The 12265-nt window shown below is 46.6% G+C and overlaps 1 protein-coding gene across 2 annotated transcripts in view; it reads right to left on the reverse strand.

Annotated features, from left to right (window-relative positions):
* The window catches only part of slc4a5a (solute carrier family 4 member 5a), a 65165-nt gene that overhangs the window by 10871 nt on the left and 42029 nt on the right, over positions 1–12265 (reverse strand). For both annotated transcript variants that reach the window (XM_037778585.1, XM_037778586.1), the window contains exons 12-21: positions 11861–11989; positions 10569–10743; positions 7516–7649; positions 5701–5972; positions 2102–2136; positions 1607–1798; positions 1226–1339; positions 726–887; positions 445–623; positions 202–274 (exon numbers count right to left, since the gene is read on the reverse strand). In XM_037778585.1, coding sequence (XP_037634513.1) covers positions 202–274; positions 445–623; positions 726–887; positions 1226–1339; positions 1607–1798; positions 2102–2136; positions 5701–5972; positions 7516–7649; positions 10569–10743; positions 11861–11989 — 1465 coding nt within the window. The remainder of the gene's footprint in view (positions 1–201; positions 275–444; positions 624–725; positions 888–1225; positions 1340–1606; positions 1799–2101; positions 2137–5700; positions 5973–7515; positions 7650–10568; positions 10744–11860; positions 11990–12265) is intronic.

The following is a 12265-nucleotide window of genomic DNA, read 5'->3' on the forward strand; positions in this document are numbered from 1 at the left end:
ATTCATATTTATTTAATATTGAACACTTTGGGGTTCCATAGTGAAAATCAGCAAAAATCAGTTCTACTGTCAGGAAAGCATTTGTTGTTCAGCGTGAGTATTTAGATGGTTTTGTCCTCCATTACAACCCTGATTTCAGGAGACATGAGACAGAACAAAGACACGTATTGTTCATCATTGATCCACCGTATAACTTCATACCTTCAATACTGGAGCGAGAAAGATGGAGACTCCGGTGAGGGCAAACACCAAAATACCCGTCATTCTTTGTTCTCTGGATGTTGGACATGATGAAAAATATACACAAGAGACGGTCAAGTCAATTTCACAGGGCTTCTCTGTGTTTCAGCTACAAAGGGCTGCTCATATTGCCAGCGGCAGCCTGAAGGGAATCAGTCACACTTCTCTTTTCATTTCGTTGTTTTTATCTTATTGTGGACCAACCTGACCCCGAGGAACTGAGGCTGCTCTCCGGGAGCGCTCGACGCGCTCTCCATCTTCAGAGAGTCGATGTGGGCGATGGAGATGACGGTGGCAGCGACATACCAGGGCAGGCCCATGAAGGAGCAGACGGCCATCAGGATACCCACCCAGAACAGATCCAGGTGGTAGCCACAGCCTTTCTGCCGGGACGTTGGTTTGGTTTGGTTGAATGTTGAAATCAAACAATAATACCCTGTTATAATCATAATGAAAGCTCTGTATCATCCATAAATATGCCCTACCTTGAGTTTGTTCTCCTTGCGGTTGACAATGACGGCGCTGATCTGCTGGTCCATGAAGATGAGGATGGTGACGAGGAGGGCAGGGACAGAGCTGGCCAGGTAGATCCACCACGGGTTCTTACCGAACGGCATCACGAGCCAGCCGCGACCCGGCCGAGTTGGCTGGTAGGAGATGAGAGGAGGCCACTTTATCTCCACAACAACTGAGCAGTCCATTTCCACAGAGGAACATGAACATTTGAGACGGATATCAGTGTCTATATAGTGTTCAACATTTTGGGACAGACACTTCTTCGTCTCCTTGCAGAGAGTTAGATTTATAGGTGCTGGTGGGCAGATTGTTTTACCTCTGGAAGGAACCTATGCTAAGATTAGCTACCTGTCTTCTGGTTCCAGCTCAGATTGAATGAACAGAACAGTTTGTGATGTCTAAACCTCTGGAAGAGCAGCTCATTTAATGGCTATTTTAATCGTATTTTGAAGAAAATGACTTGCTGTACCTTAAACTCTGTGGGGACGATCAGTTTGGGAGTTTTGAGTCCCATCAACATGTCCAGCCCCACGAACGTCATGATGGACATGAAGATGGAGAAGTCACTGATGAGTTTCCTCAACTAACAACAGACATGAGAAAAAGAAATGAGGAAAAGAAACATTGCTTTGCAGAACTGAAATCAGTTCAGTCATATTTTCTAATAGTTTCAGGTCCATTAATATTTCTACTGAGTTAATCCTGAGATGAGGGAAACTCTGAGTTAGTTAATCCTGAGATGAGGGAAACTCTGGTTTAGTTAATCCTGAGATGACCGGATGGTAACTTGAGTATTTTGTTAAGATCACTTTAGAAGACACACAGATAGACGGGCAGATAGTTCTGTCACCTTGGTGGGGAAGTAGCGGCTGAACTTGAACTTCTTGAGGGTGACGGTCATGGAATAGGTGCCGAAGAAGAGGATGAAGGACATGAGGGCCAGATCGGGGACGAACTTGCAGGACTTTCCCACCAGAGAGCCTCCGTACGTCAGACACTCCTTCTTGCTCAGCTGGCTCCAGTCTAGACCTGTCACATTCAACTGGGATAGCGGGTGGCAGTGGTGGGGAGACGGGAGAGGACGAAGAACAGTGAAAGACGAAGAGGAGAATGTCAACACAGACATCGTCCCGAATGTGAAGTTATAACCCAGAGTGAGACGGGATGATGGGATACAAACAGAGGAGAGGACGAGGAGAGCAGAGCCACGTCTTTATCACACAGCTGATGATACCTGCAGACACATTCAGCTCTGTCATCTGGCCATAAATACAGCCTCTGTGATCCATCCTGCTCCAGACACAATGCACCAAAACAGAGGCAGAAAGTGAAAAGAAGCACTTACCCCAGAGACACTGGAGCTGTTATCTGGAGCTGGAACTAAACCATTGAAGATCATTGCAGCCACTGTTCATGAATAAGAGAGAGACAGACCGAGAAGTGAGGACGGAGACAGAAGGGACAGAGAAAGAAATGTAAAACAGGTCCATGCACACTGCAGAGAGCACCGTGAGCCCACTGCACACTGCAGAGGGCACTCTGAGGCCCGTGCACACTGCAGAGAGCACTCTGAGGTCCATGCACACTGCAGAGAGCACCCTGAGGTCCATGCACACTGCAGAGAGCACCGTGAGGCCCGTGCACACTGCAGAGGGCACTCTGAGGCCCGTGCACACTGCAGAGAGTACCGTGAGCTCCCTGCACACTGCAGAGAGCACCGTGAGGTCCGTGCACACTGCAGAGGGCACTCTGAGGCCCATGCACACTGCAGAGAGCACCGTGAGCCCCCTGCACACTGCAGAGAGCACCGTGAGGCCCCTGCACACTGCAGAGATCACCGTGAGGCCCCTGCACACTGCAGAGAGCACCGTGAGGCCCCTGCACACTGCAGAGATCACCGTGAGGCCCCTGCACACTGCAGAGGGCACTCTGAGCCCCCTGCACACTGCAGAGAGCACCGTGAGCCCCCTGCACACTGCAGAGGGCACTCTGAGGCCCGTGCACACTGCAGAGAGCACCCTGAGGTCCATGCACACTAACCAAGAGGTACTCACTTCCAAGAGACAGCCACATTGATGCATGGCGAAAACAAACAAGAGACAAATCAGTTACAGAAATCAATGTCTACAGAAATGAGTGCAAAGCACTGCTGCCATTTTCTAAAATACTAAAGCCATTAGTGAACATCTGGAATCGGTACGATGAAGGAATCTAGTTTAAATGAGACTGTCATTAAGCCTGCAAACCCACCAAGAATAGTTCAGGTTAATATAATCATTAATATAGTCATAATACAGCCCAACACATATTTGATATACTAGAGATCTGACAGCCATATTTAAAATACAAAACTTATATTTTTACACAAACACATTTTGAAAAGGACCCTTTGTATTGGTTATTCAAGATATGAATGGTACATTTTATAGTTAGAGTAGTTCTCTAGAGGACAAACTCTGTAATGGTTTCTAAACTAGCTCAGACCTACTGTATATTTGGTGATCTCATGCTACTTCTCAGCCGGCACAGACAACATCCTACAGTATATCTGCAGTGAGCTAACAGCAGCCCATACAGAATACTGGCCTACAGTTACCAGAGAGAAGCAAAAACCTCATCATACTTTTAGAAAAACAATTGACTGACATTTAATCGTGACCTAACGTTGCATATTGGATGCTGTAAGAGGTACCTGTTTGAGATATAATCAAAGTTATTATGTGACACTGAAGCTAAGAGGACTCCCTTCTACAGCTCTAGATGACGGAACTACATCAACATTAGCTGCTGCAAAGCTCCACCATGATGGAGTCCTATCAGAGCGATGAGCACAACGATGATCAGGAAAACATGGTTGAGATTTTGTCATTTCTTGCATTAAACAGTTTGTCGTTCTGCTGCTGACTGTTAACTCTCAAATGTCCAAGCGTCCTCAAACGCACCAAAAGAGACAGTTTTCCCAGCAGCTGTATGAGACCAGCTACATGTCTCTGTGAAATGAGCTGAAACCAGAGCAGGAAACTCATTCATAAACTTATGGTATGCTCTGGAAAAAAGGTTGGTAGTAATGTACAGTATATATGCAACTAGAATGGCACTCAGAGAGCGCAGACCTCCGCCAAGATGCCCGAGTACAACTGCCCCCCCCCCCCCTCCCCCCCTCTCCGTGCAGCTGTATTGTTGTTTATGTTGAGATCAGCTGTTCGTAGCGGAGCATCGTAAAACACTTCATTCAAACTGGACAGAAACAGAATAAAACTCACCCAAACTGTCGTCGTTACTCTTTACAACAATCACCAAGTGTGCTTTGGTCCAACTCAACTGGGATTTCATCGAGTTTAATGTGAAAAAACGCTGAATCTACAGGTGTCCCCCCCCCCCCCCCCCCCCCTCTCTCTCTGTCTCTCTCTCTGAAGGAAGAAGGCGGGGTCATGCGTATACCTAGAGGTCTTAATGTTCTGGCTGATCGGAATCCTTAAAAAAAATCATGAATCAGGATCATGATCCAGATCGCCACCAAAATCGAATGGATTGTTCATTGTGCCACACCCAATCCCTCCAAAAGATTTCATTCAAATCCATTGCGGACTTTTGGAGTAATCCTGCTAACAAACAAACCAACAAACCAACAAACCAACAAACCAACAAACCAACGCCGGTGAAAACAGAACCTCCATCCTAGACCTTCGGCCTTGGTGGAGGTAATTAGTACCTAATTTGATTTGGAAAAATAAAGTTACCACACTTCACCAATGAGAACTGTTCTCAGTATCTACACTGTTACTGAATGTTCTTTAAGATGAGAGAGCTGTTTACTGCAGCTGGGAAAGAAACTTCTAATGTCATTTACTGCAAGGTGCAATGTGTAATAACTGTCCACTTCACCTCTACTGGGTCCATACAATCTACCCTTACAGTCATCAGTTATAAACACTACTAACTAACAGCAGTAAGAAGCAGAATTCAACCAAACTGCTTACACTCTGAGAGTCTCTGCTCTCTTCTAATCTTCATGTGTGGCGTCGGCCTGTAGTTTACATTTACTGTGTCACTAACCGGGCTGTACGCTCTGGGGACGTTTTATAGTTTGTTTATTCGATTAAATCCAAAGTGGCAGAAAGGAGAAAACGACTTCATCTGGTCCTCCCCGCCACCACAAGACCACCTCACCAGAAGGACAGCATGCAGCGGCTGCAGGAGACCCCCCTTCACTTAGAGATTCTGATCTTGGTGGTCTGATCTTTGGGGTCTGATCTTGGGGGTCTGATCCCAAGGGGTCTAATCTTGGGGGTCTGATCCCAGGGGTCTGATCTCGGCGCTGGTGTTTGTGCTGGCTGAATGCTAGCTGCTACAGCTAACCGCTAACTGCAGGTCCGTCTCCTCCTGAAGACGTGGTCTCCTGGCAGCGGGGAGGACCAAACCAAAATAGGAGTCATTTTCTTGTTTCTGCTACTTTGGATTTAATAAAATAACCAAACTATAACACAAACATGGACCCCTTGTCCTCTCATGGTGGACTGAGGACAGACTGGACGCTACAGTGACTCACTATCAACTCTAGAGGAACAAGTGGTATTACAGGACAGGACCGACCGGGGCTAGCTGTTAGCATGCTAGCTGTTAGCATGCTCATTTCACTGGATATCTCTGTAGACGTCTTTGACATAACGTCAACACTGTGACCTCTGACCTCACATTGTGCTGACAACGGGGTTCACTGAATGTTTTAAACTGGTCACATCTGACATGTTGGACCTGAAGTGTCTCTGAAGACTATGCTGTGATGTCATGCAGAGGACTTTGGTGGACTGAACTCAGCTGCTTTTATTCTCATCTACATCCTGCCTGTGTCATCAGTCTACTGAGCCCACAAAGAGCCACTTGTAGCCACACTGCCTTGTGGGTAATCCTCCTGCATGTCCCTGAACCGAGGGCTGAACTCACTCAGGTCTGGAGCCAGGCATTCACACTTGTAGGTGGTGACGTAGTCGGGCTTGAAGTCGGTGTTGATGGGGTAATATTTGAAGGAGCCCACCATCTTCTTGATGGCGTCAGAGATGAAGATGAAGGAGATGAGGCTGGAGAAGCCCTCCTCAGTGAAGCGCGTCATGTATTTGATGATGTAACTGGCGTCTGTAGCTACCAGGATGAGACACTGCAGGCAGGAATGCATGCCGATCCACAGACGCAGCTCCATGTAGTCGATGTCGTTGCTCCTGTGGGGGGGAGGAGGCAGAGAGGCTCGGTGAATGTACTGACGTATCCACAGCTCTATATTTAGAACATCAACGTATGGAAAAGTCAAAAAGATTTCACAAATGCAGTAACTAAATCTAACAAGTTTTGACCTAAAACCTATCAAAATGCTAATGGGGTCAGCATTTTGAAACGACAATTGCCACATGTCATTATACAGTCAGCTCATTGTTAATGTACGCACTGGGAGGAGTTTGGCAGGTAGTATTTTGACTAAATCATTGCTGGTGGGAATATCTGTAGATCAGTGCTGGAAGTGGGCCGGTACTCACCGGTTTGCAGTACCAACACTACACTACACTACATTTTACTCCTTGTTGAACTGAGACTTTTTCTTGCATACTGTAATCTGGGAGATTCAGAATGTGATTCATAACGGCGCAGTGCCAGCGTTTTTGCGCCGCGCCTCATAATCTGTATGAACATTAAAAATATGTGGAGAGCATCTGGACGATCTGACGCACGACACCAGGGAGGTGCAATTTATCAATACAATGTTCACGTTCTTTATGTGAATTAATTAGTCAACTGCTCGTCATAACTTTTTTTTTATTTTTGAACAAATATAATTAATGAAACATTATTTTAAAGTTTTCTGAATCTGCTCTTTTGGGGTAAATATTTCCAGAAGAATGAAATGTTCAGACAAAGGCTGTGATAAATAATAAAATAATCATTTAACTAGTAGTAATAATAGTCCAAAATGATGTAACTGCATAGTTTTAAGGCAAAAACCTTCATATTTTCTTGGAGGATGACCCCCAAACCCAATATCTCCTGGTATCTTGTCTCTTTATCCTGCTGTATAATATGTAGAAGCATCCTGACTGGGACCTGAATGATACCCGACTATACTACAGGCTACTAATAACACATGAGAGCACTTTAACTATTAACACGTAACATACCCGCTCAACCCTACAATGTTCCAGTGTGAATATTAATGGAGTAATATAGACCTACCATAGAAGATGCATAGCTCAAGTATTATAATAATAGAGCAATAAAACCACAGCTGATTGTGACTGACACAGTAGAACAAGCTTAAAGAAATAATGAATAAACAGGAATAAGTTACAAGAGATTGCTGATCGAGGCCAACACAGCAACATGTGAATAAGAGAGTAGCCTACTGGCACTGCTGCTCTCCATGTTATCTGTAAACTCCAACCTGTCTTCTTTAACAGCCTTCAGGTCTGAACCGTCTGGATGAAGTGGTCACAAAATGAAGCACTACAGACCAACAGTGAATGGGTTTTCAATTTAAGCCTTAAGGGAATAAAAGCTAGAAATAGTGACATTTATAGACTTTGATAACTGCTATACACATATCATTTGAAGATAGGAAGAGGGGTCATCATACACCGTGAAGCAGGAGATTCATTTCTGTTTTCCTCTATAATGGGATCTTAAAAGAATCCTCTGAATGACACTAAAGAGGGGTCTACAGGACACAGTACTCCGCTCACTGTGTCTAACATCATTTGGCTGTAAAGATCTCACTTGCTGAATTCATAGAGGAGCTTTTCAAAGATGAGGATGGGTCCAGTGGAGCTGAGGATGATGAGGGGCTGACCACTGAAGAGGCAGAAGACAGAGCCGGCCAGAGCTGTGCCCAGGAAGCTCTCCATCACACCCTGTTGGAAGAGGAGACACAGAGGAGTCAGACCCCCCACCGAGTGGATGAGGAGTCACAGAGGAGTCAGACCCCCCGCCGAGTGGATGAGGAGTCACAGAGGAGTCAGACCCCCCACCGAGTGGAAGAGGAGACACAGAGGAGTCAGACCCCCCGCCGAGTGGATGAGGAGTCACAGAGGAGTCAGACCCCCCACCGAGTGGAAGAGGAGACACAGAGGAGTCAGACCCCCCGCCGAGTGGATGAGGAGTCACAGAGGAGTCAGACCCCCCACCGAGTGGAAGAGGAGACACAGAGGAGTCAGACCCCCCACCGAGTGGATGAGGAGTCACAGAGGAGTCAGACCCCCCACCGAGTGGATGAGGAGTCACAGAGGAGTCAGACCCCCCGCCGAGTGGATGAGGAGACACAGAGGAGTCAGACCCCCCGCCGAGTGGATGAGGAGTCACAGAGGAGTCAGACCCCCCACCGAGTGGAAGAGGAGTCACAGAGGAGTCAGACCCCCCACCGAGTGGATGAGGAGTCACAGAGGAGTCAGACCCCCCCATCGGGGGGATGAGGAGTCACAGAGGAGTCAGACTCCCCCACCAAGGGGATGAGGAGTCAGACCCCCACACCGAGGGGATGAGGAGACACAGAGGAGTCAGACCCCCCCACCGAGGGGATGAGGAGTCAGACCCCACACCAAGGGGATGAGGAGTCACAGAAGAGTCAGACCCCCCCAACGAGTGGATGAGGAATCACAGAGGAGTCAGACCCCCCCACCGAGTGGATGAGGAGCCACAGAGGAGTCAGACCCCGCCACCGAGTGGATGAGGAGTCACAGAGGAGTCAGAACCCACACCGAGTGGAAGAGGAGACACAGAGGAGTCAGACCCCCCCAGCGAGTGGATGAGGAGACACAGAGGAGTCAGACCCCCCCACCGAGTGGAAGAGGAGTCACAGAGGAGTCAGGACCCCCCACCGAGTGGATGAGGAGACACAGAGGAGTCAGACCCCCCCACCGAGTGGATGAGGAATCACACCCTCCCACCGAGGGGATGCGGAATAACACCCCCACCGAGTGGATGAGGAATCACACCCCCACACCGAGGGGATGAGGAATCACACCCCCACACCGAGGGGATGAGGAATAACACCCCCACCGAGTGGATGAGGAGTCACACCCCCCCACCGAGGGGATGAGGAATCACACCCCCACCGAGTGGATGAGGAGTCACACCCCCCCACCGAGTGGATGAGGAATCACACCCCACACCAAGTGGATGTGGAATCACCCCCCGCACAGAGTGGATGAGGAATCACACCCCACACAGAGTGGATGTGGAATCACCCCCCACACAGAGTGGATGAGGAATCACACCCCACACAGAGTGGATGTGGAATCACCCCCCACACCGAGTGGATGAGGAATCAGACCCCACACAGAGTGGATGAGGAATCAGACCCCACACCGAGTGGATGAGGAATCACACCCCACACCGAGTGGATGAGGAATCATACCCCACACCGAGTGGATGAGGAATCACACCCCACACCGAGTGGATGAGGAATCAGAGACACTTCTTTATGGAGCCAGACTCTCTCTGGTAAAGCTCATATTTAATGAGGGAGATCTCATTTCATTAAACAGGAAAACATTTGTATGTGATAAACTAGCAGAGCCTGGTAACCTCCTATTGACCACTAGACTCCAGTTAGTGATATAATATATAATAAGTTCCTCACATCTCTCCCCCCCCCCCCCCCCCCCCCCCCCCCCCATCATAAAAACACAACTAGCTGTTTTTAAACTTTGCATTTGTCTGGATTATCTGAGACAAAGCAGCTCAGTCGTCTCCCCCCGTCCCCGTTCCCACTCTTTATGCTAAGCTAACCCTTACTAAAAATACTATACTTCAAGTTATTATTATGAAGTAAAATGAAGTAAAGTTCAAGTATATTTGAAATTGGCCCACTTTTTAGTTTATAAAAGTATACTTTCAAGTGTACTTTAAGTGTAATAATAGTAAACTTTGAGTTCACAACTAGTTTACATCTAAGTTGTATTTTGTACTGCAACTATATTATGAAGTGAACTATACAACAAGTGAACTTATAGGTATACTGTTAGTTTACCAGTTATAGCCCACGTTTTAGTTTGAAGGTTTGAAAACTTTATTAGTTTTTACTGCGAGTATACTTGTAAGTTTTTCTTTAACTTATATGATTTATGCATTACATAAAGAGACTTTTGCTATTTGACTTGATGTTTTGTGATGAAAATTAGCGAAAATTAGTTTTTCTCGCACGTCTCCACGTCTCCACGGTGAACAGTGAACGGAAAAACTGAAAAAATTCTTGATGAATTGAAGTAAATTCATATCAAAACATACGTTTACAAATTCTCACACAATAAAAAAATTCTCACAAATAGGCTACTCTATTAAAAAGTAAGCATAAGCCAAGTACACTTAGACTTATCTCTGATAAGTACATAAAAAGTAAACTGAAAGTATACTCTCTTATTTGAAGTTTAAAAGAAGTATACTAATAGCACACTTGAATAAACTGTTCTTAATGCTAAGCTAAGCTAATCAACTGCTGGCTGTAGCTGAATATTTAATAGACAGACATGAGAGTGAGTGTGGCATTGATCTTCTCATCTCACTGTTGGAGAGAAAATCTACAAGCGTATTTTCCACAATAACAAATTATTCTTTAAGCATAATTTGCAGGATCTTGTTTTCTATGAAGTGTGTTTTATAATACAACATCAGTCACAAGATGTTTGAATCCAAATGACATCTTTAAAAAACATTGTTATTATATTTCCATTAACCCTCCCTGTTCAAAGTTGAGTTGAGTTCAGTTGTTGTGTTTCTTGAGTTTGTTGCTGCCACTGTGTGTACCATGGATGTATTAAGAGAACGGTGTGTACCTGGTAGTTGTCGGTAGCATCTCCCAGTAGACCACCGAAGGTGATGGCGTTGGTGATGCAGCCCAGGTAGATGAAGAGCACTGCAGAGATGGACTGGATGTGGAAACCCTCATAGATATCACTGGGTAGCCACGGCAACTTCCTCTTTATGTCCAGGTACAGACCACCACAGAAGCTGTTGTATACAGACACACACAGATCAGTGCTTTAGAACCGGATAAAATCACATTCACACGTTATCTCCTGGAAAACAAGACAAGAGGTGGAATATTTGGTTGTTTTAGGCACAGCTGAAACTGGTGGTCCAACAGAAGATTCATCTTTGTGTCCTCTGCTAAAGTGCTCATTAAAGGGACTGTTTTTAACTTCTTACACGTATAAATCACCCGGGTTGGTGTCCCATGCACGCTCGCATATGTGCGCTCGCGTGTGGCTACGCTGTTCAGACAAGACTCCAACACAAACTACAGTGAAGCACCAAAACCTCTTGGTTGTATCTAGTGAAGCCCGTCTGTTAAACAGTGTTGGCCGCGGTCGGAGGACGCGGGGGAGACCGTAGCTTTGGTCTCCAGGGCCGGAGTCTCTGCTGTACTCTGCTCCTCTGCTCCTCTGCCTGCCTGCTTGCCTTCACTCAGCTCGCTTCACCTCACATGCATGTGCGCACACTCCACACTGCAGAAGAGTTAGTTTAGCTCTGAGAATATCTAGTGAATGTACAGTGGATATTTGTGTAGAAATAACTGCTGCAGCTCCTCCAGACCAACAGAGGTTTTCCGTGTCTTGTGAAGTGACGGGGCTCCGCAGAGAGAAACGTTATCGCCTCTGACCGGGTGCCGGTGTCTCCCCTGTTCCCTCCGGCCGTGGTCGGGAGGCTGAGGCAGGAAAAGCTGACACTAGGATCAGCAGTGATTCATGGAGAGACCTTCGTCTGGTCAGCTAACATTACTGCCAAGCAGCTGAAATATAGAGTGATATTGTGCTTTTAGTTGACGTGTGTCGCCTCACTGTTTTGAGCGATGCTCGTTCATGTCTATGTAGAGCGAGCAAGCGCGAGCAACAGGATGCTGACTTTAGTTGACTTAACGGCCACAGGTGTCGCTGTTAACAAGCATTTCTGATTCTTACAAACAGTCCCTTTAAGCCTTTTGGGGAGTTGAATTTGTACCCAAATCATTTTCCTGCTTTGCCAAATTTTGATGAATTCATATTCAGATTTAATTTCCATATGCCAGAGTGAGGTTAAGGCTGATCCCAGCCTCTCAGCCATGTGCCGTGTGGCCTGGACTACCTACCGACCGGTGAATGCCAGCTCCTCTCCGAGCTCATGCTGCGGAGGCATCTCTTCATCCTCAGCCAGGCCTCCTCCTCCTCCAGCCGTACCGTTCATCTGGCCCAGCTCGTTTAAGGAGAACACCGACTTCCTGCAAAGGAGATACAGACGGCACAGAGTGGAGTAAATATGGGGGGTATCAGTTCATTCATGTATGATGTTATAGGTGCTGTTTCAGCGGCGTTAGCTGACATGGAGGCGTTGTTACACCCTGCATTAAGCTCCAAACTCAGGGCTCAATTCAGGAAATTTAGCTGCCGTCTAAATCTTTGACAAAACAAGTTGATTTTAGTGAAGATTTGACTTCGTACAATTGTTGTAGGCATATTGCTCGCTGTGCCAAAGACAAAGAAGCTGAGAGCTTTAT

This window comes from Sebastes umbrosus, chromosome 8 (assembly GCF_015220745.1).
Source record: "Sebastes umbrosus isolate fSebUmb1 chromosome 8, fSebUmb1.pri, whole genome shotgun sequence".
Classification (NCBI taxonomy): Eukaryota; Metazoa; Chordata; class Actinopteri; order Perciformes; family Sebastidae; genus Sebastes; species Sebastes umbrosus.